The sequence below is a fragment of the Telmatherina bonti genome, assembly GCF_933228915.1.
Source record: "Telmatherina bonti genome assembly, chromosome: 9".
NCBI lineage: Eukaryota > Metazoa > Chordata > Actinopteri > Atheriniformes > Telmatherinidae > Telmatherina > Telmatherina bonti.
The window spans coordinates 22,796,703-22,824,116 of NC_136627.1; the positions used below are offsets into that span (position 1 = coordinate 22,796,703).

At 36.4% G+C, this 27,414-nt stretch overlaps 1 protein-coding gene across 1 annotated transcript in view; it reads left to right on the top strand.

Moving 5' to 3' along the window:
• drd2a (dopamine receptor D2a) overlaps positions 1 to 26,722 on the top strand; it is a gene marked incomplete at its 3' end in the record, with an annotated part of 29,312 nt that extends 2,590 nt beyond the window's left edge. Inside the window, exons 2-7 of the mRNA XM_079246119.1 lie at positions 9,737 to 9,846; positions 19,607 to 19,743; positions 23,968 to 24,176; positions 25,394 to 25,480; positions 25,696 to 26,080; positions 26,526 to 26,722. Of these exons, the coding sequence (XP_079102245.1) occupies positions 9,737 to 9,846; positions 19,607 to 19,743; positions 23,968 to 24,176; positions 25,394 to 25,480; positions 25,696 to 26,080; positions 26,526 to 26,722 (1,125 nt within the window). The remainder of the gene's footprint in view (positions 1 to 9,736; positions 9,847 to 19,606; positions 19,744 to 23,967; positions 24,177 to 25,393; positions 25,481 to 25,695; positions 26,081 to 26,525) is intronic.
• Between the last annotated feature and the right edge of the window lie 692 nt (positions 26,723 to 27,414).

The following is a 27,414-nucleotide window of genomic DNA, read 5'->3' on the forward strand; positions in this document are numbered from 1 at the left end:
CTGGAGTGGAATATTCTGCATACTATACAGATTCATTGAAACACAGTTTCTAATTTGTGAAACATTTGATTAATTTAGTTTCATTCTATTTCAAAGCACTTTTAGTGAGAGTTTAATCTCCACTGGCAGATAGTTTGCAGCATAACTAGTTCTCCATGTTCAGTCTGGATCGAGCCTGGACTAGTTGACCTTAATCTGGATCTAAGAACTCTGCAAGGACAAACCCTCTGACCAGGGCAAAATGTTTTTAAAAAAAAAAAAAAAAAGAGTTCTCAAAATTACCACAAGAAACACTAACAAAGTCACATGTGGTTTATGTTGTCTTTTTTGATTGATTTTATTTTTTAAATTATTTTAAAGGTGTTTAGTCATGAAAGTACATTCTGCATTCTGCAGTGCTCTTTAATACCCATTACCAGAACCAGTTCTCTAGTTGGTTTGGAAGGCTGAATCCCTTTGTTATTGAACATGTTGATTTTTTTCCTCTCTCTTTTGAGCACTTTAATATTAAATCATTTTGTTGTCTCTTTGGTAGCTCCATGTTGGAGGAGAGTGAAGAGAAAAGGGAAAGTGAAGGGAAGCGAAAGGAAGGGGGAGAGTTTGTAGTATTTTTTTATTGTTTCAAAACACAAAACATTAGATATTTGATGTAACGTGAGACACATGCATTTCTGGATATTAAATTACAATTTACAGTTTACTTGTAATTGTAATGTCTACAGACTTCTGTAACACCTTGTTTATACTTGAAAAAAAATAACACTCTTTTAGTCTTTGATTTTACATGGAGCCTGGGTTCAGCCCAGGCTTTCCTTAAAGGTTGGAAACACTCCTGCACCTGTTTTATATATGCTACTTTAGTGTAAAAAGAACAAAATGACTTCGCCATGAAAAGAGCTTTTTTTTTTTTTTTTTTTTCATTCATTTTAGTATTGAATTATGTGAATCATGAGTAATTTTTTTTTTTCCTCATATTTGTTTAGCTTAAAATGGGAAAAGTCATGCCTCATTCAGGAAATCCCAGACAATGTTGTTGCATTTTCTCACTCCAACTACTTTCAGAACGAGTCTGCAAAGATGAGAGGTTTAAACATGTGGTGTCAAGAGGCTTTCTTTTCTCCAGAAAAACTTTATACTTCTGTCACCAAACTGTTGTATGTTGACTTCTTGAAACTTTTGCTTTATTCTATTACAATTACATGGAAAACAGATCAACTTAGATAGTCTTGTGCTTTGAAAAAAATGTCAATTTTCCTTTTTATCAGTTTAATCCAAACAGTCTCCTAATGACAACCTTGAGTTTTTTTTCTTTAGAAAGGCATTCTCTTGTTTAAGAACTGAAAAATTTTCAAAGTCAGACTAATTAAAATTGTATGTTTAGAGTGGCGCGGTCAAAGCTTGTTACATACTCCACGAAAAGCAAGCACTGAGTTCTTGCTCTCGAGGCTGCAAGAATAAGTAAAAACTTTTATTTTTCGTCAGGTCCCTACATACTCCACGTCTGCAGCGGGGAGGGATCACTGCGGGGGGCCGCGTCTGTGTGCAATGAACCCGGTTGTTACCGCCGCCAAGGAGGTTATGTTTTTTCCGGCATCTTTGTGCTCTAGATAAGGTTACAGACGGATTTTTATAAAAATTTTAGGAGTTGTTGGAAATGTGAAAATGAAGAACTGATTCAATTCTGGTGGCGATCCGGATCACCGTTTGGATCCAGGAATTTTTTAAAAGGATTCTTTAACATTGTGCTTGGCGGAGGTTTCCGCTCTCCGAGCGCTTTTCTATTTTCATATTTAACGAGCAGCTTCATCCGCGGCAGGGCGGGTTGTGCACGTGGCTGGGTCCGAGTGTTTTATTGCCACATGTAAAAATGTTTGTACTTTCTCACCACCTCGTTCAGCAGTTTTATCAAAACAATCCGTTTTACCTGCAACAGCAAAAACACGGAAGCACCAATTCCGCTTCATGCTTTTTCCGTATTAACGACGCCCTCCTCAAATGTCCGACCAATCACACGATACTTCTCGGAGCCCTGCAAGAAAAAAGTCCTGCGAGCCCGATGTGTCGAGAACTTTCTTTAAACATGTCCACGAGAACAAAATTTTCTTCTCTGTGCCTCAAGAGCAAGAAAAAAGTTCTTACTTCTTGTGGAGTATGTAACAAGCATAACTCATGTTGCAATTTCCCTCCTAAAACTGTCAGGCCACCTGCTAAATATGACTAAACCGAGTCCACTGGACTCTTATTGATGCAAGTCTTAAATTTAGTCTAAGAAACTTTAATAGTGCTATGTTTTATTATCTTAAGGTTAGAAGCATATTTTGTTTCAGTCTTGAAATGATCTCAAAATATTAAGAAAGGCAAGGTTTTTGTAATTATTAATAATTAATCTACAGGCCGATTCAAAGTGCTTAACAACAACATTAAATGTCACGGTGGTGTGGAGGTGAGGACCAAAATGCAGGAAATGGGAGCTGGGAGATGCAGGGAAAAAGGTGTTTTTAATCCCCAAAAACAAAAACTGAGGGTACAGACACACAGGAGGACAGGGCTAAACACATGCACACACAAATAATGAACCAGCAACTGAGAACAGAAACCAAGGGGTATAAATACTGAAACAGAACAAGACAAAAGTGAATGACTGAAACTAATGAGTCCAGGTGAATCTAATGAACAGGAAGGCTAAACAAGACACAAGTAAACTTAACAGGAAAGACTACAAACTAAAACAGAATACCAGAACTAAGATACAAAACACACATCATGACATTAAAAGCATTACAGTGGGATACAGAGGAAGTATTAAAATGTGCATTATACAAATTAAATAAAAAATTATAAACAAATTTTAAAAAGCTAAATAGATTAAATAAAGAAAATAAAAGCTAAAATAAAATAAGATAAATTGTAAGACACAAAGTTGCAGTGTGACAAATTAGCAGTTGTTTTAATAAAAGGCAGCAAAAAGGCATCATGATGATATAAAAAAAAAACAAAAAAAAAAAACAAAAAAAAACATTTTAACCACGATTTAAAGCTGCTGAAAGTTTCAGCAGACCTGCAGTTGTTTTGGAGTTTGTTCTGCATACAAACTGAATGCTGCCTTTTTTAAGTCAATTTTTTGACAGACGGAACGGCAGTGTAAAAATCTCAGCACAGAGGTTGGATGATCCATTTTACCTGGTCTGTGAGGACACGGGTCGCAGCGTTCTGGACTAACTGCAGTCTGATGGACTTTTTAGTGAGACCTGTCAGAACAGCTTTACAATAGTCCAGTCTACTAAAGATAAATGATTGGACAAGTTTTTCTGATTCCTGCTGAGACATCGGTCCTTTAATCCTCATAATGTTCTTCATCGATAACAGGTTAACTTTACAACCGTCTTCATGTGATGCTAAAACTCAGGTTGGAATCCATGACTGCTACAAGATTTCTAGTTTTGTTCTTAGTTTTGAAACTGATTGCTGACTTGTAATCTCTCTTCCTCTGATCCAAAAACTATTATTTCATTTTTGTTTTCATTTAACTGAAGGACTTTCCAATAGATCCAATTTTTATATTAGATTACATTAGGAACAGCTGTAGCTCTGAAGGAAGAACAGTCGTCTTCCAACTGGAAGACGGGTGAATCGATGCCAGGCTTCCCTTGACTACATGCCTAAGTGTCCTTGGGCAAGACACTCAATTCTGAATTACAGCCTGATGTGCTTATCGGGGTGTGTGTGTGATTGTATCATGCAGTGTAAAGCCCTGAGTGGTCAGTATGATTGGAAAAGCCCTATATAATTTACCATTTTAGATCCTTGGGGCGTCTGTAGAGCCAAATATTCAAATGAAGCAAAGTTTTTTTGTAAGACATCTGTTTGCACTGGTGGTAATCATTAAACAAACAGACTCTCCTCCACATTTCTTAAATAGTCGAGCTTCACTCAGAGCTAATGTTAAAAGAAATCCTTATGTTTAACTTGTTTTTTCCAAAACATTTTCTTCCCATCAGACATGCTCTATTTCTGATCATGGAAGAAACAAAACCTTTAGGTGAGTGTTGCTTGAGGACTGGAGTTTTATACTCGTGGCCTAAACTTTCTTTTCTAGTACTTATAGGCCTTTTCACTCGATACACTCAGCTATTTTTCTTTTTTCTTTTTTAATCTATGTGTACGTATTTTGTCAAATTTGGTATCTGCCCACAGCAAAGGTTCTTATATTGATCCACTTCGACATTTATTCCAGTAAAAGCTCAGTCCCACTCAGTCAGTGAACATGTAACTCAACTTGCCCTTTAGTGGTAAATGTTAAATTTGCATTAATTACCACAGTTTTTTTGCATTTCGCCAAGTGTGACTGATTTAGAGCCGCATGGAGGGGGAAAAAAAATCATGTGTGATTTGAGCTTGTGAAAAACTTCAATCTTATTTCTCATCTGCTGCAGCACATGTCTGACCTAAAAAGCCCCTCTTTCTGAAACTAAGAATGATTTCACATTTATATTTTTAACAACACGATGCTGCTCCAAATCTTTGCATTGACTGCACAGAATAGTTGTCTGAAATCAAGCAAGAAACTGACTAAGTTGTGCTTTCACGCTCATTATTTCCAGACTTCACACTTCCTTTTAACTCTGAGTCCATAATTGCCAGCAAGCTCCAGTGATCTGGTTGGGGTGAGGGTTCGGTGGGAGGAAACTTAAAGAATGAATGTTAGCTTTCAGATGAGATGCCTTACACCCTCACGGTGATATTGAGGGCATTTTAGAAATGTGCTTAGAGTTTGACTTCTGAAATGGGAGACTGTTGATTGAGCAGATGGATAGCTATTGCTAGAAAATGTAATCCATCATTATTTTTTGTATTATTACACCAGTGAAAGAAAGTGTTAGAAGGTATCTGTGTGTCACCACTAATGTCATTTTTCTTCTAAATGCAACACGTCAGCTGAATGGTTTTCATGTAGGAATAATATCTAGAATAAAGACTATAATCTTAGGTTTCTTAAGCTCACATTACCAGTGACTGGAGTCTGCTTTACTGGGAACTTGACTTGTTAGTTGATGTTTTGGGGACACACAATTCATCTCTCTCACCCTGTTAATGTAACTTTTTGTAAGACTTCTTCCAGCATCAATTTAGCAGCTTCTTGCTTAATGATGTATGCTAGGTAGACAGAGGGGACACAGATCTCAAGCTGTTAAAAATATTTTCAAATATTTATAGAAAGTACTACATCTCCATCCTCCTAGTATATGCAGTATAATCCCAATGATTTTTCTCTGAACCAGATGAAGATCAAAGAAAATGCGCAAAATTCTTATTCCATTGAGCTGGTCTGAATTACATTTGCACATCTTGAAAGGACTCATATTTGTTGGATTAACAAAAGTCAGTGTGGGGATTTAACACACCAAAAACTACTGTTACACAGAGGGGTATGTTGCTTGTCTCATAGACAAGTGGTTGTATGTTTTAAGGAATTGCAAGATAAAAGATTTCTTGAGACAACTGCACAGACAGCATTTCAAACTAAAAGGGAATCACTTATTGTTCTGCTGATTTGGATACCTTTGTGGAATATACAAATAGGGTAGTTAAAATAAAGCCAGCTAGACTGTCAAATTTTTGGGGGGTTCGGGGCTTGTGGTTTTATACATTTTAAAGATACAGGTACATGATAAAGATACACTTTATACTGTCCTGACCTTAAAGTTCTGCACTTCTATGGGACAAACATTGTGCCACAAGGAAGCGAATCTGAATTCTTTATAAAAAAAAAAAAATGAATTGTTCAATTTAGTCTGAACATGCCTGTTTGAATAATTGCTTTTTTTTTTATTATTATTTGAAAGACTGTATTCAAAATTGAATCTTTGTTTTTTTGTTGTTGTTTTTTTTACGTGTATTGTAGTAAAATTGAAACATTTTTATTTGAAACATTTTTTTTTCTTTAAATCATTTTCCTAGTTCCGTTTCAGCTCTCTCCATTCAGATTCAGATCTAAAATTCAAATTCAGATATAACATTCAAATTCAAAACTAAAATTAAAACTTTTGTGCCATACATTAAGGACCTGAAATGAGACAAAACTAGTCATTAGCATGTCACTGAGAAAATCTACAAAGGTATGGTATTGCTTCAGAAATATGGAGGGATCATTTGGGAAAAAAAAACACCAAAATTTGTTTATTTAACAGAATTGAATTTGAAACTGTTTTGTTAGACATCACATGCCAATGCATCATCTCAGAAGAGTGTTGACCTTAAGTAAGGAATTGGATAGACTTCTAGACTCTAGATGCTGCTGGTGGATTCACAAACATAGTTACATTAATTACACAGTATTGCCAAAAGTATTTCCTCACACATCCAAATAATTAAATTCAGGTGTTCTGATCACTTTTAAGGCGACATGTGTATAAAACCAATCACTTGGACATTCATACTGCCTCTGCAAACATTACTACTATTACTACTACTACCACCAATAATATTACTACTACTACTTAATACTCCACAGTTGACTGTAAGCAGTAATATAACAAAGCTGAAGAACAACAGCAGCTCAGCCAGGAAGTGGTAGCCAAGTAAAAGGACGTAGTGGGGTCAGTGGATACTGGGGTACATAATGTGCAGAGGTTACCAAGTTTCCATTGTTACAAACCTCCGAACTTCCTGTGGTCTTTACATTAGTTCCACAACGGTGCCTGAACAGCTTTGTGGTTGGGTAGAGTAATGGAAACATGTTCTGGAGTGACAAATCACGCTTCTCCATCCGGCAATCTGACAAACTAGTCTGTGTTTTTGCAGTTGCCAGGACAACAGTACCTGTTTGACTTCATTGTGCCCAAATATAAAGTTTGGTGGAGGGAGGATTATGGTGTGGGGTTGCTCTCCAGGGGCTGGGCTTTGCCCCTCAGTTCCAGTAAAAGGAAGTCTGAACGCTTCAGTATACAATGGGATTTTGGACAAGTCCATGTTTCTAAATTTATGGGACCAGTTTGTTAATGGTTCCTTCTTATTATAACATGACACAAACCTAGGTCCATGAAAACATAGATGAGTGAGTTTGGTCTGGAAGAACTTGACTGGCCTGCACAGAGTCCTGGCCTCAACAAGACTGAACACCTTTGGGTTGAATTAGAGTGGAAACTGCGAACATCAGTGCCTGACCTCACAAATGTGCCTCTGGAAAAATGGTCAAAAAGTGCCATAAACACACCCTTAAACTTTTTGGAAAGTTTTCATTGAAAACTTGAAGCTGTTGTAACTTCAAAGGCTTGTCCGGTATCATATTAAACCTTATGGATGAAGAATGGGATGTCACTTAAGTTTGAATTCATGTAGAGCTAGATGAGTGAATACTCATTTTGCCAATGATTCTGGGCATTATCTGTAGAGTTAGAAGCTGAAATTCATCTACTGATAGTAGAGCAATCTTCAAAAAATTCCCAAAGCAAATTTATATTAAAAAAATCCATACATTACTTTTAAAGCTATGTTGATAACAAACAGACAAATTGACAGATAGACAGACAGGCGGAAAGACAATCCAAAGCTGCTGAAAACATACCGTGTGCTGTGGGGGTAATCATTTTTCTTGACAGATTCTTTGTTATTTTGAGAGGTTTCATCCTCTAATTAGAAATATAACATGAAAGCATCCATAAATATTTACATTTACATTAGTATATTCAAGACGGCATTCAGAATGTATGCTTCATAAATGTATTATGCAAATACAATGGTCTTATTGAGATCACAAGCGGCCTTGAGAAAATATGATTCATATAACGTTTATAGTTTTAGGCTATTATGTTTCCTTCTCTGGAATAATGAAGAATATCCAACAATGCAGTGCATAGATAATATTTGTCTTTTTTTAATGATACTGCCACAACATATAGGGAATGAATATAGGATTTTAGTGGATTTTCCAGTTATTGAATTATTTTACTCCTTCTAGGCACTATTTTTCTGCACAGATATACAATTATAATTTTAAAAAAAGCGTGTCTCATCATCTTATATAATTCTTTTATTCATAAGTCTATTTATTTAACAAAGGATTATGCATAAAGTACTGCTTTAAGTATTACACAAAATAAATCACATTCATTCAGGTTTGTAGCTAAGGCTAATTTGCAACCCCTGTCCCTTTTCTGTGTTATATTCTAATAAAGAAACTCATTTTTTATAGTAAGAGTTGTGTGGTTCTGATTTCCTTGTAGTTTTAACTGATCACATTTTTTTACTTCAGTTTTAATATAACAACATAGTGAAACCACCTTACATTTACAACATATAATTGTTTTGCTTTAAATTCTGCTGTAAAAAGCAACTTAATATCCTTCAAGCACATTTCCTGCAGTAGAATTTCTTTATTTTGTGAGAACTATACCATGTCGTGTTTTGTACATTCTAAAAGTTGTTTTGTGCTGCAGCATTGATAAGAATTGAAGATGAAAGGGTTGCATCAGGGTAGATGGAAGATGGGTAAAGTTTTGCCAATTCTGACACATCCGTATAATAGTCAAGAGACTGAGTGGTGCAGGACAAGAAACCCCTAAAACAGGGGAAAAAATGTGGTGAACAATATGCCTGTCTTGTCATACCAGGAAAACTAATGTGAAGCTCAAAAGGTAACATAGTTGCAGAGGAGAGAGAGGACAGTGTGTGGGGGGGACACAGGCAGTGGATTTCTTAGTTCACATCATTCTGCAATCACTGTAGTGTTGAAGGCACATCCAGCAAACATGCAGCTCTTAAATAGTGGAGCTTAATTTTATGAAGATACACCCTGGGGACAAAGATTAATCAGCTACAGAGGGACAGGAGCCACCTCCTGACACACATCTCCCTTGCCTTTTGCACAGCTGTGGGAGGAGGAAGACAGAATTTAGTGTCAGCTAAGGTGATTGTAATCACACCTGTCAAAGTGTCACTGGCAGAGCAAGTCACAGGAACCAACTTTATGAATACAAATAGTAGTTATGAATATAACTATATGTGTCAGTGAACTAAAAGTGGGTCATGCAGCAACAGTAATCCAAGAAAATACAAAAATAGAAGACTTGACTTTTTAGGGATGGCCAAGAAAAGCCCTGACCTTTATCCAGGAGAAATGTTTTTGGAAGGATCTGAACTACGTGGGAGCATACCGGCATCCCGTCTAGGCTGTTCTGCCCAGATAATGATCTAAAAGTGCACCAAGCTGATGTTCAGACAGGTAAACACTTGGTAGAAAAGTGTGTTGCATCACACACTTCAGTTGAATTGCTCTTTCTCATTTGCCTCTCAGACATTTAATATTGTATCATCCTAATGAATAAATAAATTAACAATAAATAAATCCTCGAGATTTAATCAAACTTTAACTTGCAACATTTGATTAAACAAGACATCAGTACAAAAACTAGTCACTTCCAATCTTTATTTTAATTATACCAAAGGTTAAGTTCTGTTAATACCATAACTGGTGTATCACATGTTATGCTTCAGAATGGTAATTTGAGCTTCTCTCATTCTTTCCACTGGGTTTGCTTTTTGGTCTTTCATCCATTTGTGTTACAAATCTCTAAATTATATCATACAATATGCATGAACAATGGACAGTGAGAATAGTATTCTGCTGCAGAAAGAACAGTAACATTAGCTGTCTTATTCTGCCTCATGTTGTGACTTTCTCATGTTGACTGTGGGTGTAAACTGGGATATTATTTTTTTTGTTGTTTTTCTCCTCTAGGTAGTTGGAGAGTGGCGATTTAGCAAGATCCACTGTGACATCTTTGTCACTCTTGATGTAATGATGTGTACAGCCAGCATCCTCAATCTTTGTGCCATCAGCATTGACCGGTGAGTTTGCCATTGCACTGATTGTTTAGTGTGACAACTAATGGTTCCAGAAATGGAAATCAATGGGAATCTGAGCTTCTGAATAACAAAGGAGAATTACTTTTCAGTGCATGACCATCAAGGCCCATGTGTCTATTTACAGACTAAATGGCTTTTTCATACTACAAGCAATCTGGGAATAAAGCACATTTTTTAATTACCCACCTGATGTTCAAGGATTATGAATAGGAATAACTCCATACAATAGTTTTTTTTATTGATAAACAGCTTTAAGTGTTGGTGCCTGTTCTATGTGCTCTTTGGGATCATGGTTGATGACTTGAGAATGGGGAAATCTAAAAATTTGGATGCAGCACCAACTTGGCTGTAATGAATGAACTAAAAGTACTTAATGCAGAGATGGACCGCATGCAGCGCACGTTGGAGAAGCAGGTGAACAGTAATTGACAACCTGCGTGGGGTGTTGATAAACCCAATCTCAGTTAACCATGATGAAATGAAAAGGGAGTTGGAAAAAACACTCAGAGAAATAAATCATGGATCTGGAAGTGGGGATTCTGAACTCAAGATTGGAAGCAATTGCTGACAAAGTTAGCTACACAAGAAAGGTGTGTTCGATCCAGATGTCTATTTAACCTTTAGGGCGGTAACTACATGCAGAAAATGAAGATCTGATGGCTTAGGTGAAAGATCCACTTTGCAACGGCCTTCAGTGTGACCCAGGACCCCACCCAGTCGTAGTGTATCTGCACCAGAAGTTGCCAGCCAGGGTTGGTGAAAGCTGAACTTAGATCGGTGGAAGGAGGAAAACAAAGTTGAAGAGCCACGGTCATTATCAGAATCTATGTTTCGTCTGCCAAATCACATACAGAACTGATGGATTTTAATATTAGGTCCCTTCTCAGAGATACACCAGCTGGGGAGGACTTTTATGTGCCAAGGAATGGTTGATTGGTGAAGTAATTGGGTGGCCTTTAAATAATTGTGAACAAAGAAAAGTACTTCTTCACTTTCTTGGACTGAACTTAATTTGTTTGAATGAGACTTATTTATCAAGCAATGTACCTGAAATGGATGGATTTCAGCGGTTTAGTTACAATCCCTCTGTTCACAAGAGAGCCAAAAAAAGCCTCCAACAGTGTTGTTATTTTTGTTAAAACTTTTTATATTTGATGTAAAGATAGCTGATAAATTATATGATGGCACTGTTGTGGAACTATTCTTTGTTTGCATTGTGAGGATTTCCTGTTATTTATAACCAGAAATGTCAACATGGGGGTGAAACACATATTTTCTTGAGTCATTTAATAACCCCATTTTACTCTACTGATGTGGACTCTGTGTCGGTGGTGACTTTAATAATCACATTGCAGATGTGAGAGATTATTGTCATGAAGATGGTATATGTCAACAGTGATATTGGATACAAGTGTGAGAAGTCAGGGCAAAGATTTTATTGATTTCCTGCAGGACCCAAAATTTGCGTGCTGAATGAGATTAAATTTGGGAAATGATCACTTTACTTCTGTTTCTTCAAGGGGAAAGTCTGTAATAATAATTATGTTGTGGCACCCTCATGTTAATATTAATACACATATTGAATTTAAGGGATACACTCCTCTGGATCTTGCAGAGAATGTTGGACATGACACACTCTCTGACTGATGAGTGTTGTAGAGTGCCAGACCACTCATGTTTAAGATTATAAACAGAACATCTTATCAAGTCTCACAGGGTGCTCACTGGGTTTAAGGGTAAGACAAAAAAGAGGAATTTACCTGTTAATTTTCTGTTTTCCAAAATATACTTCAACACTCTTGTAGAGACTCTCCATCATCTAGAAATAACCTAAATAAACTAAACAAAAGAAACATAGCAATGTTGACAACTATTCTGATCATCTCTGGGACCTGCTGGATAATCTGATAGACAAGTATGGTAGAATTAAAAAGCATGTTCTGATGAAGTGTCCTCTGACGAACCATCCGTATTGGAACGCTGAAATAAGTCTATTACTGACTTGTTGCGTTCTGCAAAAAAAAACTGTTTTCTATTTATAAAGAAAATTAAAAGAAAAGGGATAGAAAGTAAATAGAGAGTAAAATTCCACTGCAATCCTGCAATTAAATAAATAATCTTTGTCCTCAAAGGAGTCGACTTATCCCTTTTTGTAATTTTAAACAAAGACAGTGAATTCATTTTTAAAAGACACAAATCATGCATTTTAGATTTTTAGAAATTATGATTATTATGTGGCAATAGAGAAGTGATTAAACTGATAATTATCCCGTAAATGTTTTTTGCACAAATGTAATTGTCTTTGAATGATTACACCATCACCCTTTAGACGGGTTCCAAATGTCTGTCTCTGAACAGAAAATCTCACTGGAAAAAATGTATCTCCTCTGGAAATGAGTATGTCAGGAAATAGATTGAGCTTCATGTGAACAAGTATTTTCAGCCTCTCCTGCAATTGCCTTTGTGCTCTAAAGGTATAAATTACACTCTCAGCATTTCTCAGTATGCACCAAAGATTTCTTTCTTCTTTAATGTCTTTATTATACACATTTAAATGAATTGTTCTTTCTTTTTGTCATGAGCTCTTTACGTAGCACAGTCCACTGCTCCTGTGACGTGCTCTTCTCCTACAGGTACTAATGAGCAATTTTCTCTGAGAAGCCATTGAAGAGGACATGCTCTACCTTCTCAGAAATCTAAGCTCTGACCTCCAATTACTGTCACTATCACAACAGTTAATGCAGTTGCCTATTTTAGAAATGTTGTAAACAGCTGAAAGCTTGTTTGCAGCACACAGTCATGAGAGATTTGATTCGATCTGTTTTTTTTACACATTATTCCTCTCACACAGATCACATCTGCCATTTTGTTAGGCTGTATTCCACAGATTATATTCCACAGATACATGCAGAGCAATTCAATACAGTTTATTTCACCAAATGGCAATTTTATTGCTCTATGTAATCAATCAATTTTTTGCAAAAAAAAAAAAAAAGAAATGCATAAGCTCATGAAGAAATTAGGATACTTTGGGAAAATATGAGGATTTCTAAAAAGTAAGTTGAAAAATTAAGGTAAAAATTTAAGAAAATAAAATAATGCCTTTATGGGGAAGTTCAAAATTGAATTGATTACAGTAGTGTTGTTATAGTAATACAGTAACAGAACTGCTGGGAAAAATTCATCATTTAATATAAATGAATTGGAAACCTGCTAGTGTTAAAATAAATGGGAGTTCAGTAGTCAGTGTGGAGTACATAGATCACTAATACGTGCAAACACATTGGTAAGTTAAAAATTCCCTCAATCAGAACAGGCCTGATCTTTATAGAAAAAGTGCATGGAAGTGAAAAAAGATGGTTATTACATTTTGGACTATGACTAGATCATTTCTAGAGACCAAAAACCAATTCTTAATATATCGATCACGTTTTGATACTTTATAAATTGGGTAGGTTTCAGATGTAAAAAAGGCCGAAGTGAAGTGGTATGTCAAGATTTGTCCTCAAGTCTACAGTTTAATGATGCTTCCTGAATCCATAAAGTAGCCCAATAGTGATGCTTAAGTTTAGGCAGAAACAATCCACTTATATGCCTTTCTAAAAATGCTCACTTAATCCAGGGGACCGTACCTTTCTGTATAGATTAGGAATTAATTTGTGCAATGCCAGTAAAAATAATTCAGTTGGAAATTTGAAAAAAAAAAAAAAAAAAAAAAAAAAAAAAAAAAACCTAAATAATTGTGGGAGCACATTCATTTTAATATAGTTGAATGCATTTTTCCAGCCTACTAGGGTTAAATGCAAATTATTCCACTTTTCCACTAACTACTTAAAATTATTCTTAGTTCAAAATGGAGTCAGTTGTCCAAATTATTGACAAAAAAAGCTTTCACTTTAAAAAAAAGGTTCAACTTATACAATTCAAGAACAATGTAAATCTGTTTAACAAGTCGATTATTTGGGACATAGTATTCATTGAGTCTGATATGAACAGTAAGTGTTCCGATACATATCTCTTCCTTTGTTAAAGTAAGCTGGGCTAAGCGCTATAGACAAGAGTTCAATTTCCAAGCAGTGATGAACTCAGGGAACACCTCTGGCATGTGTCTTGACTAAGTGTGGTATACTCGTTAATAACTCAATAAGTACCTCTGGTGTCTCAGTGGATGCAGGAGAAAGAAGAACATTGAGGAGGCGGTGGATGTTGGAGAAGGCTTAGTGTTTTTTCATCAACCCAGTTTGGTCTTTAGAAATATTATTTGGCATATCCAATTCTAGACTTGGAGCTAATGGCTTAGCCAGTATCTTATCATTTACATCTAAAAGAGGAAGAGGATGAAGAACTCAGAGAGGGATCTATATCTGAATTAAATAATACGGTTATTGATGCTTCATAGAGGGTTTGGTGCAAGTTTCCATAGTCCGGAGAATCACTAAACATCTTTAAAAGAAGAGGAAGTACAATTTGTCAGCAAACCTTTGTTAAAACTCTCTTTGGAAACTGTCTGGCTGGGGGGCCTTGCTGCTTTACATTGAAGTCTGTAAATTTGCAACTAAATTTTCTTAATGAGTTGATTCATTTCAGCCTTCTGACAAGGGGTTACAGATGGAAGTTGCTAACTGTTTTAAAAGTGTCATTAAAAAGAGATGCAGCTACTGTAAGTTCCTCTGATGAGATTCTTATTTGTTTCATTTGCCAGGGAGTAGATTGGCTCTTTAGTGTGCCTCGTTTGTGCCGGGGGGTCTCGTTTGGAGTTTGATTTGTCCACAAATGGATTTATTGTAACATTAAGATAACTCCCTAACATTAGATGGTGAAAATGTAGGTCAGGTAGGAATGAGATTGTTTTTCCAATAAATGCTTCGCCATCCCAATCAGGTGCATAGAGGTTAACAAACACCGCAGCTACATTACAAGGGACTACAACAAAGCAGCCATGGGGATCAGCAACAACTTCAGCTGGATTAGATTGAGGTTATCTTTTACAGTCATAAGAGTCCCTTGTAAAAAGGCTATTTCAGTTTTCAGCATTCAGTCAGATGATGTAGGTGTAAAAATATTCTACCTCTTTTGACTGGCCATGTATCCCTTTAACATTCCAGAGAACAAATCTTGCAAAGGCAAGCAAGTACACCCAGGACAGGTCACCAGTCTATCGCCGGGCCATCACAGAAAGATAAACATACAGTCCTATATACATTCATTCTTAGGATGAATTTAGAATAACCAGTTAACCTAACACACATGTCTTTGAGCGGTGGGAGGAAGCCGGAGCACGTACGCAGTCGGAACATGCAAACGCCGCACAAACAGCTCACTGTACGAACTTTTCCCCAGCAAAGGCTCGAGCCAGCGACCTGGATAGAAAATTACACAATGCCTTATCCTTCAAATTCCCTCCTGCACCATAAACTATATCAGCTATTATAGAATATATAATAGTTTCAACCTCATATTGCAAAATAGTGTCAAGGTCCAATGTCATTCAGACTCATCTCTTTTAGAAATGTCCGTTTACAAAAGTCCCATCATTTCCTGTTGAAAACATACAGCCAGTGCTTGCTGAGGTTTCCAATATCAAGTGGAATGATCATGATGATCCTAAAAATCCTGGGCCATTGGTGGGCAAATTTAAGTAGCTGTTTTCCTTCTGAAAAGTAACTTGTAGACGAGTGAGTGAAATTTTATTCTCTTCAGTGTTTAATGGCATTTCTGATGTCAGGATATATTCTCAGCTCAGCGCTGTGATATTCTTATTTGGGATGCCGAGCTCCTCTGAGAGTTTTGTCTTTCTCCCAGAGATGGAGGAATTTAATGATAAAAGCTTCACTGTGCTGGCACTACCCTGTCCAAGATCCGAGGAGCAATGAACTTGTTTTATCCACGGGTCTCTTAGGCACCAGGCTTCATCAGCATCATCTACAAGTCAAATGCAAATTTAACCCTCTCCTGATGCCTCTCGCTAGTGTCTGGTATTTTGATTATCCTGAGATTGGAGTTGGCAATGTCAGCTTTAAAACTATCATGCTGTTTATTAAGTTGGACCTCCAGGTCATGGTGACTGGATCAACTTATCATCGCTGTCGATGTATATTGCCCCATTTGCATCTGATTCTGGTGTGGTAGCAGCTAAGGTGGCTAGCTCAGCCATAGCAGTAGAAGCATGAATGATTGCCGCAGTAATCCGCTCATTGTTCCACAGAACTCACTTCAACAAAAACAGTACAATTACAAAGTAATCACGTCCAGAAAAATGTGTGTCAGTGTTGAATGAAGTCTTACCAGGAGCACTATGCTCAAGCAATTGCACCATATGTGTCATCAAACTGGAATCCACACCCACCCAAATTATTTTTGACAAAAAAATTTTTGTTTTAGATTTGCATTTGAACAATTTAAGAACATCAGAAACAGTGATGGTTTGTGGTTGGTGCATGATTAGCAGAAAGTTTTAGAGCTTACAACCTAAAAACAGGAATCCTGTGGTTGCTGCAAACTACACATAATGGAAGTCAGGATCAATCTTTATGCCTTTACAAAGTCATCAGAAGCACTGATCAATGCAACAGCCTTGAACTCAATGCAGAATTTAACCGGTGTAACCTTAAATAGAGAAAAAAAAATCCATGTAACAGCACTGTCTGTCTTAATTGCAGACTTCATTATGTTTTTATTCACTAGTGCCAAGAATAATGCACATAGTAACTGCTCTGCAATAATGACTTTGTGATCAATTAATTAAAGCTAATCATAAGACCGCACAGAGCAGTTTCTGGGTTGAGTTTTTCACCTGAAGAGGATGTAAAATTGGAGTTTTAATATTAATTCCAAGGGAGGTAATCCTTTAAAGTCAACTTCAGGAAAATGTATTATAAAGTCAAGGACATGACACGTCCCATATTTTCAGCTAATAGAATTCTGTTATGTTTAATTTTACATGATTTTCAGCCTGAGTGCAGTTTAATTTCAAATCCAGATGCAAAATAAATGCCCACCATGATCACAGAACCACAGTTTTTATTGAAGTGGCCAAATTAGAAACTGGATGATTCTTGTATTCAGATCAAAAATAATCTTGCTAATCTGGATGATCATCACAAGTTTGTGTGTCTTGAAAACGAATATTGTGAGCATGATTGAGAGGAACGTTACCACATTTACATTTAGACATTATTAATCTGTGCTGTGACAACTTGCTGCATACACTTATCATGCAAGGTGTGAGAATATGAAATCACTTCGGTGTCTACCGAGATGAGGCTGATTTGAAAGGGAACAGATCACAGTCACAGATAAATGTGGCTCCTTTTATCAGCTCAACACTCTTTGGGAGCGCCATAATTTATACATCAAAGAATTGTTTCTTGCGGTGCTAACTTTGTTCTTATTTACTTATGTGGAGTAAATTTGAAGATGATCAAATTAAAAGATCTATTTTTGTGAATGTTTGCACAACCAGAATTAGATGAAGGTGGACTAGATGTGCAAAAATAAAAGAAAGTCATTTCTAGTATTAACTCAAACAAGTTGATTTGGGTTCAACTTTGATATTCTCTTATTTTATAATCATCTCTAGATATTGTAAAATATAAAGAACATTTAGATCTTCAGTAAAATTTTTTAAAAAAACAAGAAAGAAAGAAGCTTCTGTTGTGTGACATCTTCCATGTAAACAACCCCAGTTTGTGTGTCCGTGTATGTGGTTTTTTTTTTTTTTTAATGACTACTCCATGTTATTTTCAGATCATTTGATGTTGGTAATTCAGAATGATTGGCATACCTAATAAGGGTTCTTTTACAACCTCTGCTCTCAAAGTTTCTAAATTTGTTTAAACTGTATATGCTGCATTAAGACACCTAAAACACATTGAATTTTATATAAATTAGATGAAGACACAAGATTCTTCAAGTTTAATTAATTTTGACTGAGATAAATGTTGAAGTTGGAGACATGAAAGTGAGTGACAGGCGCCCAAAAAGCAGGATAAGCAGGTAATTTACAGAAGTGAAGCTGTTCATTAAACAGCAATTAATTAAGCTGCTGAAGCTAGGAAGTTTTACAACTGACAACAAAGTATGAACTTGTGAAAAATTGATTACTTAAAATTCCACTTACTCTCCAGGACATGAGGAGACACAGTCAAAGCTTTTAATGGACCTTTACGCATGGGATGCAGGCAGCAGCAAAAGAGGTTTTTAAACCAAACTTGATCTTACTATAAGATAATAACAGAACATGACATGAATGCAAAACAAAACTGAAACAATCATGTCCTGATGGGCAGAACTGTTGTAGAGTTGCAGTAACTAATGCTGTAACCACACTACATGTTATTTTTGTCACCCTTTTTAACACATAAACTAGAAAAAAACATTGTTTCTCTACTGTTACAGAGTTGTTTCAAGTACAATATTTGCTGGGAAAATTTAATCATTTCAAAGTGGCTTAAACCCATCTGCGAGACAGTCATGATCAAAACTGTTCAACTCCGATTATACAATGTAAACTGGATTATTTTGGTTAGCAAATGTTCCTGTTCTCAGTATACTCCAAGTCCTTCAACCCTGTAAAGCCAAACGTATCATACTTGATACGTACAGTTCGGTTACATTCTGCATCACTTTATGGTAGAAACTTTACTGAAAACAAAACCCTGTTTTACACCATAAGATACTGATCTCATTCACCTTGGTGGACACCAAAACACAGAGGACTGCACTCCAATAATTGTGATATATTGCAGGGTAATAAATGGTAAGATATACATACATACATACATACATACATATATATACACGACTCAAAATAAAGGGAAGACTCGAGTAACATGTTGTAGATCTGAATGAATATAATATATGTATATTTATATATATATATGTATACATACATGTGTGTGTATATAGAGAGAGATTTTTTTAGATTTTGTTTAAGGATCAAATAGAGTGATGAAAAAACTTTTCTCCCCAGTTGTTCTTAAGTTGGCCTCAAAGGGTTAATTTGTGGCGCCATCTGTGCAACATTCTGAATACGTTTATTTGCTTTTGTTCCCATAAGTTTTCATTTAACCCTTTTTGCCACATTTTTTCCACAACTTTATTGAAGTATGTGTCCATTGGATGGACTGTACAGTCCATAGCAATGTGGCATAATATGATAACCATAAAAACATTTTTTCCTTTAACCTTTTCTCAATAGACAATTGCCTCTTAAAGCAAAACCTGCTTGACTTAACGTTGAAGGTCTTTCAAGCACAGTAATCAATGCATGAAACGCTGTAAAAAGCTGTGCATTTCCTGGTATTCACAGCAAGCTCGCTAATAAGGTCAAGAAATGTTGCAAGGTTAAATGATAAGGTCTTTCATGAGCGAGGGGAGAGGAAAAGCACAGCCTCACTTCCAGTATTCCATTAAGATGTGAAGTGAACCCTGGAGCACATAACTGTTTCCAAAGGGCCAGTCGGACATCAAAAAGGATCTGATCACAAATGACAGGCAACATTTCTGGTTTGACCCACTTGTAGGCTTCATGTTCTCTGCTCTGCTTTAAGCTACCATGTGCTTATTGATTGAAACCAGGTAACAGATTTAGAGTATGTTTGATCACTGAATCAAAATAGAATCAAATTTAGCGATTGAGAATTTGAATAAACTTGTTATATTTCCACTGTTGTATCCAAGGTAAGAAATACCATGTCATACAGGTTGATTATAGTGGGTGTATTTTCTTCATCTTTTGCAGATACACAGCAGTTGCAATGCCAATGCTGTACAACACACGCTACAGCTCCAGGAGGCGGGTCACAGTAATGATCTCTGTGGTGTGGGTACTGTCTTTTGCCATATCTTGTCCTCTCTTGTTTGGGCTAAATAATACAGGTAAGAGAGAGCTTAGAACACATATGCTTTTTAGTCAATGATATTCAAACATTTTGCATAATTGTTTATTGTTTCTGTTTTAAAAAAAAGTAGATGTAATGTTTAGACATTGTAAAGCCCGCACTCAGGAAAGACTGATCTGTGACAGAAAACTATGACTTCATAGTCGCTTCCGCCCACCTTTAGTCAGGTTTTGACCTCAAGGTTGCTTATTCCACAGAGTAGTAGCTTTAACAGAGGATTACTGTTTGAGCAGTTCTGATGAGGGGCTTTTTGGAAAGTGCCAACTTGTTTCTTATCAGCTCCCGTGGCTTGCATCCTGTCACTTTGAATTTCCACTCATCCCTTTGAGAGCCTTGATGTAAGTTTGATTCAGCCGGGTCTCAGACCTTCAAAAACAGTCTGTGACTGAAGATGTTGTCAGTGTAAGATACAGGAAGCATAGAAGTATGGATCACAGGAGCGTAGTTTGAAGCTGAAGTTTGGTAGCAACTAATATAAAATACTCGCTGTGAATGCTGGTTTTTAAATTTCTGAAACATACGTTTAAATCCTAAATTTTGAAGTAAAGTACAGGTAGAGTCACACATTTTTCACTCATTACTGATTTATGTGTAGCTTTGAGAGGAAATGTTGGAGCAGTACTGAGCATCAGTGCACATAAATGAAAAGTCTCCATGGTAACCACAGGATGGGTTTGCTGTTACAAAAAAAAAAAGAAAGGAAAACTTTTATAGCACTAAATGTTTCAACATTTTTTCCTAAATGACATATTTTACTACATTTTTTGCAAACCGTTAAACCATTTGATGTCTTCACAAAGAAAACAATTTATGTCAAAATATATCCTTTTTTCACGTATGTTAAGCAATAATATGAGCATAATTCTGACAAATGACTGAGATGATCAAGGTGATGAAAAAGTGACAGCAGAACAAATACTTTCTATACCTTAACCAAGTGGTAAAGAGAAAAGAGGTTTAGGTCCATATTTTTTTTATAATATAATCTGAAAGTGGTGCTCTACCTGATAAAAAAGCTGATTAGACCTCAGTAAGATCCTTCATGACTATTAAGATAGGCTAAATGTCAAGTGTTACACATAAATACAAAAACTGCTTTTGGCAACTGAGTCAAGCATAAAAAAAACTGCAACTGCATTAAGTACATCTCCCATCTGAATCATTATCACAAGAAGCCATAAATACATGACACGGTATTATTTTCTTACCCTGAAAAGTGAGCAAAGTGAGCTACAGTATGACAAGAGGTTAAAAGAAAGTGTAAACATGAAATCTGTCATTGTGAAATGCTGTTAAAATGACACCTAATGACCCAGTTTTTGTTTCTGATGTAACAATTCTTGCTTGTTGTGTGACAGTTAGAGATTAAAGTGTGTGCTGGACAAACAGGACGTCAGTATTTGTTACTAATGTATTTTGTTCTGTAAAGTTGGGGGCAAAAATGGGGGCAAATTTGGCCTGTTATCCTTAAAGTAAATCAAGGCTTGTATTTGCTGGAGTAAATGTTTTGTAAGAATGGTTTTAATGTGTTTTGTCACTGGGATGCCTTTTGAAGAATGGTTTTGGATGTTATGAAACTCTTTCCCAGACAAATTCAAGCTTTTACTATGGAGCAGACAATAAAGTGATCTCTTAAATTTGATCTAACTTCATACAGTAGCTCATTTTATTTACTACTGAGAGTAAGAAAAAAGTACTCTTTTGTGTATTCATTGTTAATAATGTTAATAATAGGTTTGACTGAAATTTACGGTATCCTCCTGCTTCTTGTCCTCTCACGCAATACACAGCCTGTGTCTAATAACTACAAGAATAACACTGTGCATGAGCAGATAGCTTGCTGCTCTCTGCCAGTAACTGCACAGAGTGGAGGCAAGGATGTATTTCTGTTGTCAGGGAGAAAAATGTTGCAGTGCTTCCAACTCTTTGTCCAAAAGGTTGGGGAATTTGTTTCTAGGTGCTTTTTAAAGGGATCCACTGACAAAATCATTAGTTGAGGTTAACAGCATCATTAGGTCTGGCGCATGCGCTGAGATGTTACATATTTATAGATTTGTCTTCCTAAGAATGAGATCTGATTACTTTTCCAACAAAATTATGTATACATTGTATTAGACTGCGATGACCTATAATTATATATATTGATATATAGGAACTAAGCATTGTTTATTCACACCCATAATGCACTTCAGAAAAGCACTTGATGCAGAAAAAGCTTTCAACAGGGTTAGATTTTGTAGGCATTGACCATGGGGGTCTCAACTAAAAATGATCTTTATATGTGAACAATATTATTCCAATTATATCAGACTCTATTAAAAAAAAAACCTTTCAGCTTCACTTTGTCAAACCTATTTTGGGTTTTGAAATAACTCTTACCCAAACTGAAATGTTCTGAATAAACCACAAAGCCTGCCAAATCACAACCTTGCAATTTCCTTTCAAAATGGTTAATGGTCTGAAATATCTTAAAATTAAAATCATACCAACCATTTTGGCTCTTTTTACCAAGAATCTGAGTCCTGTTTAAGAAATTTTAAAAAGATAGTTCTAACCTACCATTATCCATAGCATGTCAGATTAATCTTATAGGTATGATTGTCCTACCTAAGTTTATCTGTCTTTTCCAAAACTTTCTTATTTTGATCCTGTTTTCTTCTCCTCACTCACTCGCTCCACCTTCAGAACATAGTTTAATAAGGGCATCAAATGTCTCTCCATCTTGTATTTAGATGGCAAGTTTGCTCAATTTTACATCACATTTTCATAAATTTTATCTTTCAAACTCAATTCAAAACCTCCAACTTTGACTTTTTGTACAGATAAATGATGATCAATAACCAGATATTCCAAACATTAAACTAATTGACTGGATTTTATTGTTATCTCTGCAAAATAAAGGGATCACTTTCAGCCTTTACAAATGCATTTTCTGAGCTAATCCCACGCTCTCTTTTAGACATTAGGCGGCTCTGGCAAAGAGACAAAGGATTAACAGTGGGACAGCATACTGAGTTTAATTCACTCCTCATCCTCCTGTGTTAGACAGAGGGTGATACAGCTCAAGGTGGTTGTGAGAGCACATCTAACCAGGGCAGAGCTTCCAAAGATTTTTCCAGCATCAGACCCTTTTTGTCCTAGATGCAATAGTCAGCCAGTGTACAAACGTTCTGGCTTTGCCCGGGACTTAATATACTTTGGACCAACATTTTTCAGGCCTACTCTGAGATGTTCAGTATTAATATTACCCATGATGCAAGATGCAAGAGCGCCTTGGACTTATTTCTGGCTTGTCCCCTCCCAGGTCAGCTACTGCAGCAGTCAAAGCTTTTACCTCACTGATCACAAGGCGCTTCACACTCTTCTCGCAGAAGGATCAGAAGTCCCCTTCTTTCAACTATGGATCAGAGATGTCATTTCTTTCCTAAAACTTGAGAAAGTGTAATATACCATGACAGGTTCATTCCATAAATCCAAGAGGATCTGGGCTTTTTTCCTGAACTATGATTACTGTAAAACCCTTTTCCTGAGGATAAATCAGGAAAAGGTCCCACCTTCCTTTTTTCCTTCCAGTTTTTTTTTTCCTTTATTCATTTTTGTATCCACTTATTGTTTTTTATCATTTAGAAGTAATTGTTTTTGTGTCATTTTGTTTTATGGACATTTGGTTTGCTTTAACCTCTATAGCTCTTATTACTTCATAGAGCGCTGTATGACTGCTTTTAAAGCATACAGAGAATCCAAAATCAGGGCAGGATTTTTACTTTACGGCACCTGGATTATACGCCACTGCATAAAGGTCATTTTTGCAACTCATCAGTTTTGTCCTCTGCAGAATTTAGGGATAAATAGGAAAGTGGTTTGTAGGTAGTCGGGTGGGCGGGATGTTAGGTATGCTCTTTATCAGGTAACCATAGAACTCGGATGTACCGTCCACTGACTGATTTCCTCATGGACTCGTTGCTCCTGTATTGAATTCTCATAATGTCCCTTCTCTTATTTATCTATTTATCTTTCTCAAGCTGTCTTCATATATCTTTCTGCCCAAAAAGCCTGTGTTTGGCTTACCTTTTATAAATGCAATAAAAAGAGTTTAAAGTAAAACAAAGAGGTTCTGAATGAGCAATAAGACAGGTCATCTTTGGGTTGGGACACAACAGAAAATCTGTACTCTTTATTTACTGTGCTCTTATCTCCCCAGCTACTCGTGATGAGTCTCTGTGTGTGATTGCCAATCCAGCCTTTGTGGTGTACTCCTCCATCGTGTCCTTCTATGTACCCTTCATCATTACTCTGCTGGTTTATGTGCAAATTTATGTGGTCCTGAGGAAGCGCAGAAAACGTGTAAACACAAAACCAAAGCAACGTGTCTGTCAGTCCACTGAGCCTGACGTTGCCACTTCGCTGAAGGTGAGCAGCTGCGAAATGACTCCTGTTTACAGCCAGCAGTTTTATGCTTTCTATATAAACCTGGAATTGATTTATCCCTTTAATAAACTGCAGCTTTTTATTTTTCTGTAGCATTTTTTTTTTTACCACTTTAAAATAACATTTTCTTTCTACGTGTTTATATAAATACTGATACAAAATACCTAACAGAGAAATCCTTTTTCCTCTGAGCCAATTATTGATTACTTTAGCAGTCAATATTTTTTCAGCCCAATTACACTTAATGGTGTCAAAGCAGCAACACAACATAAACAGAAAACATGGACAAGAAGAGGATTGGTTTCCTTTAGAAACACTGTGGATAAATTCAACACTGGACTGAAAGGTCTATTCTCAACACTTAAGGCTTTCTGACATTTTTCACACAATCATGAAACAACCCCATAAGTGCTTAATCTTAATGTACATTAACTGCAACATTTTAGTGTCAAAATCATCACGTTACAGTTATGATGATGGTCCTCAGTCGACCTTATGCTTTACTGGATAGTAATTATCCTGACATAACTGCTTAATGTTCTTCAAATGGACGATCAAGAATTAATTGTCTTGTGATTGTCTTCAATACATAATTCATGTTCATTCGGCATGCATGATATTGGATATTTTGCTGTTATCTGACAGATATTTTACACTTCATTTGGTCAATAACTGATACTGAGAACTTGCCGTAGGTATAATATATCAATCGTGACAAATGTTTTAAGCAAAACAGGCAACATATGTGCATCCCATCCTGCTTTAAATAGTTTTCTCCCAGCGCCTGTTTTATTGGTTAATTTCATCACTGTAATGGCCGATGGTGAAATTTTGAAGCTGGCATCAGCCAATACAGATAACATGCTGATAATATTGTGCATCTGTAATGTTTATCATGTCATCTTTTGGTTTTAGTCAGAAAATGTAAGCATTTAAGACAAACATTGCCACAAACTCAGTGAAGGAATATAGCATGACTAAGTCAAAGAATTATGTATGATCACACATTTTATTATGTTGTGAGACAATTGTATTTGGGTTTAACGTCTTCGTCTTTTATTTTTTTCTTCTTAAACATTATGTCATCTCATTGACTTTGCAAGCAGTGGAACTTGTGCTTTTGGACAGAGACAGCCACTTTTGTCAGTTGTTTTGACGTCGTGCCCTCTCCCTACCTGACACAGCTGTTTCCATTTCAGGACAAGTGCACTCATCCAGAAGACGTGAGGTTGTGCACCATGATTGTTAAATCTAATGGGAGTTTTCCTGTCAACAAGAAGAAAGTGGTGCGACTTTCTTTTTTTTTTTTTTTTTTTTTAATTTTTTTTTTTTTTTGTTCTTTCCTTTTAATCTTCTTTTGTTTCTGTCTTATATAGGTTCCTTCTTTTTTAGATAGTTTGGTATATATTTTATACCGACTATTTCTAAATGTCACCCTTTAATCCAAATGAAAAATGACCATCTGAATCCTTGTTTTCCTGCTGATCTTGACCTTGTTCAGATTTTCATCAAAGATATGGCCAATGAGGGGGAAGATCTGGAGCTGGATGAGCTGAATAACAGTGGCAGCAGCCAGAAGCAGAAGCAGCAGACGCAGAGTGTCCTTGGAGACACTCCGGCCACCAGCCACCAGCAGCTGATGCCAAACAAAGCCAACGCTAGCCCCACTTCCACACCTCCCACACCCCCTGAGGACGGTCAAAAAGCAGAAAAAAATGGAGATCCTAAGGAAGCCCTTGCTGACCAAGCACCCGTAGTAGCCAAAGCCTTCCAGACACAGGCCTTACCTAATGGCAAGACTCAAACTTCTGTCAAAACTATGAGCAAGAGGAAGATATCCCAGCAGAAGGAGAAGAAAGCGACTCAGATGTTAGCTATTGTTCTTGGTATGTTGCATTTCTCTGCTTATTTTTCTTTTAAATGTGGTCTAAATTATTTAGAGCTTATTTATTTGTGATTATATCAAATTCATTTAGAAACAACATGTATTTTTTCTCTGATTAATCACAAGGCATTAGTGTGTTTCATTATTTATTTCACAAGCTCGTTATAGTAAATTGACTCCCTGATTAGTTTGTTTTGTTTTTCTTATTTTTTTTTTCGTTTGGTCTTTTTTGTTTATTTATTTTTTTTTAATCTTCATCCCAAATACTTTGGGAGGACCAAACCAGAGCTTGAAACAGCCAGAGAGTGATGCAAGAATCAGAAATCATTCTCATACTGCCTGTCCTTTTGCCATTCATCTCAGTGTCTAATAAACAGTACAATATGATATTCTTCTTCTGCTGCTTCCTCACTCTGTTTCTGATGTACATTGTTTTTCCTCTTCAGGTGTATTCATCATATGTTGGTTGCCGTTTTTCATCACGCATATCTTGAACACCCACTGCACCAAATGCAAGGTTCCTGCCGAGATGTATAATGCGTTCACGTGGCTGGGCTACGTGAACAGTGCTGTAAATCCCATCATTTACACCACCTTCAACGTGGAGTTCAGGAAGGCTTTCATCAAGATCTTGCACTGCTAAGCCGCAGCATTCCTTACTATTTGGACTGGGAAAGAAGGTTAGGCCACCTCTCTGGCAAATACCTCATCCTATTAAGGAAAACGCATCACATGGGACAACTACAATCTGCTTTTCAGCATTAAGAAGTAACAAAAACTAAAAAAAACTGGCAATATCTTCTTGAAAGGCGTGTTGGCTCTGTATGTGAATTGTTTGTGGAGTCCTGTTCTCCAAATCACTGAATGTAAAACAAGAAAAGTCTGTAACAATGACCTGTTTGTGGACAGAAAAAAAGAAATGACATTGTTCTCTGAACTCATTGTGCTTGTTGCGTAAGAAGCCATCTGTGTATACCACACACACACATGCAAGCTGCAAAATGCTATTTATTGTGTGTTTACTTTACATTAATCTGCAAATCTTAAAGATATCACGTCAGTGTTCATTGCAGTGTTAAAACTGATGTGTCAGCTCTTGCTCTTGAAATCTATCACTGATTGGAACGTGTGTCAAAGAGAAGATTTACTTACTGTACAATGTGGCAATGCCAATTTCTGCATTTGAGCGATTTTATATATTATTATTATTATTATTATTATTATTATTATTTGCTGTATTGTATATAGTTTTCTCAACACATTCAATGTGATTATATGCCTGCAATGGAAATGTGATGCATGCTACATTGCTCCTCTACTTGACTTTTCATGAAA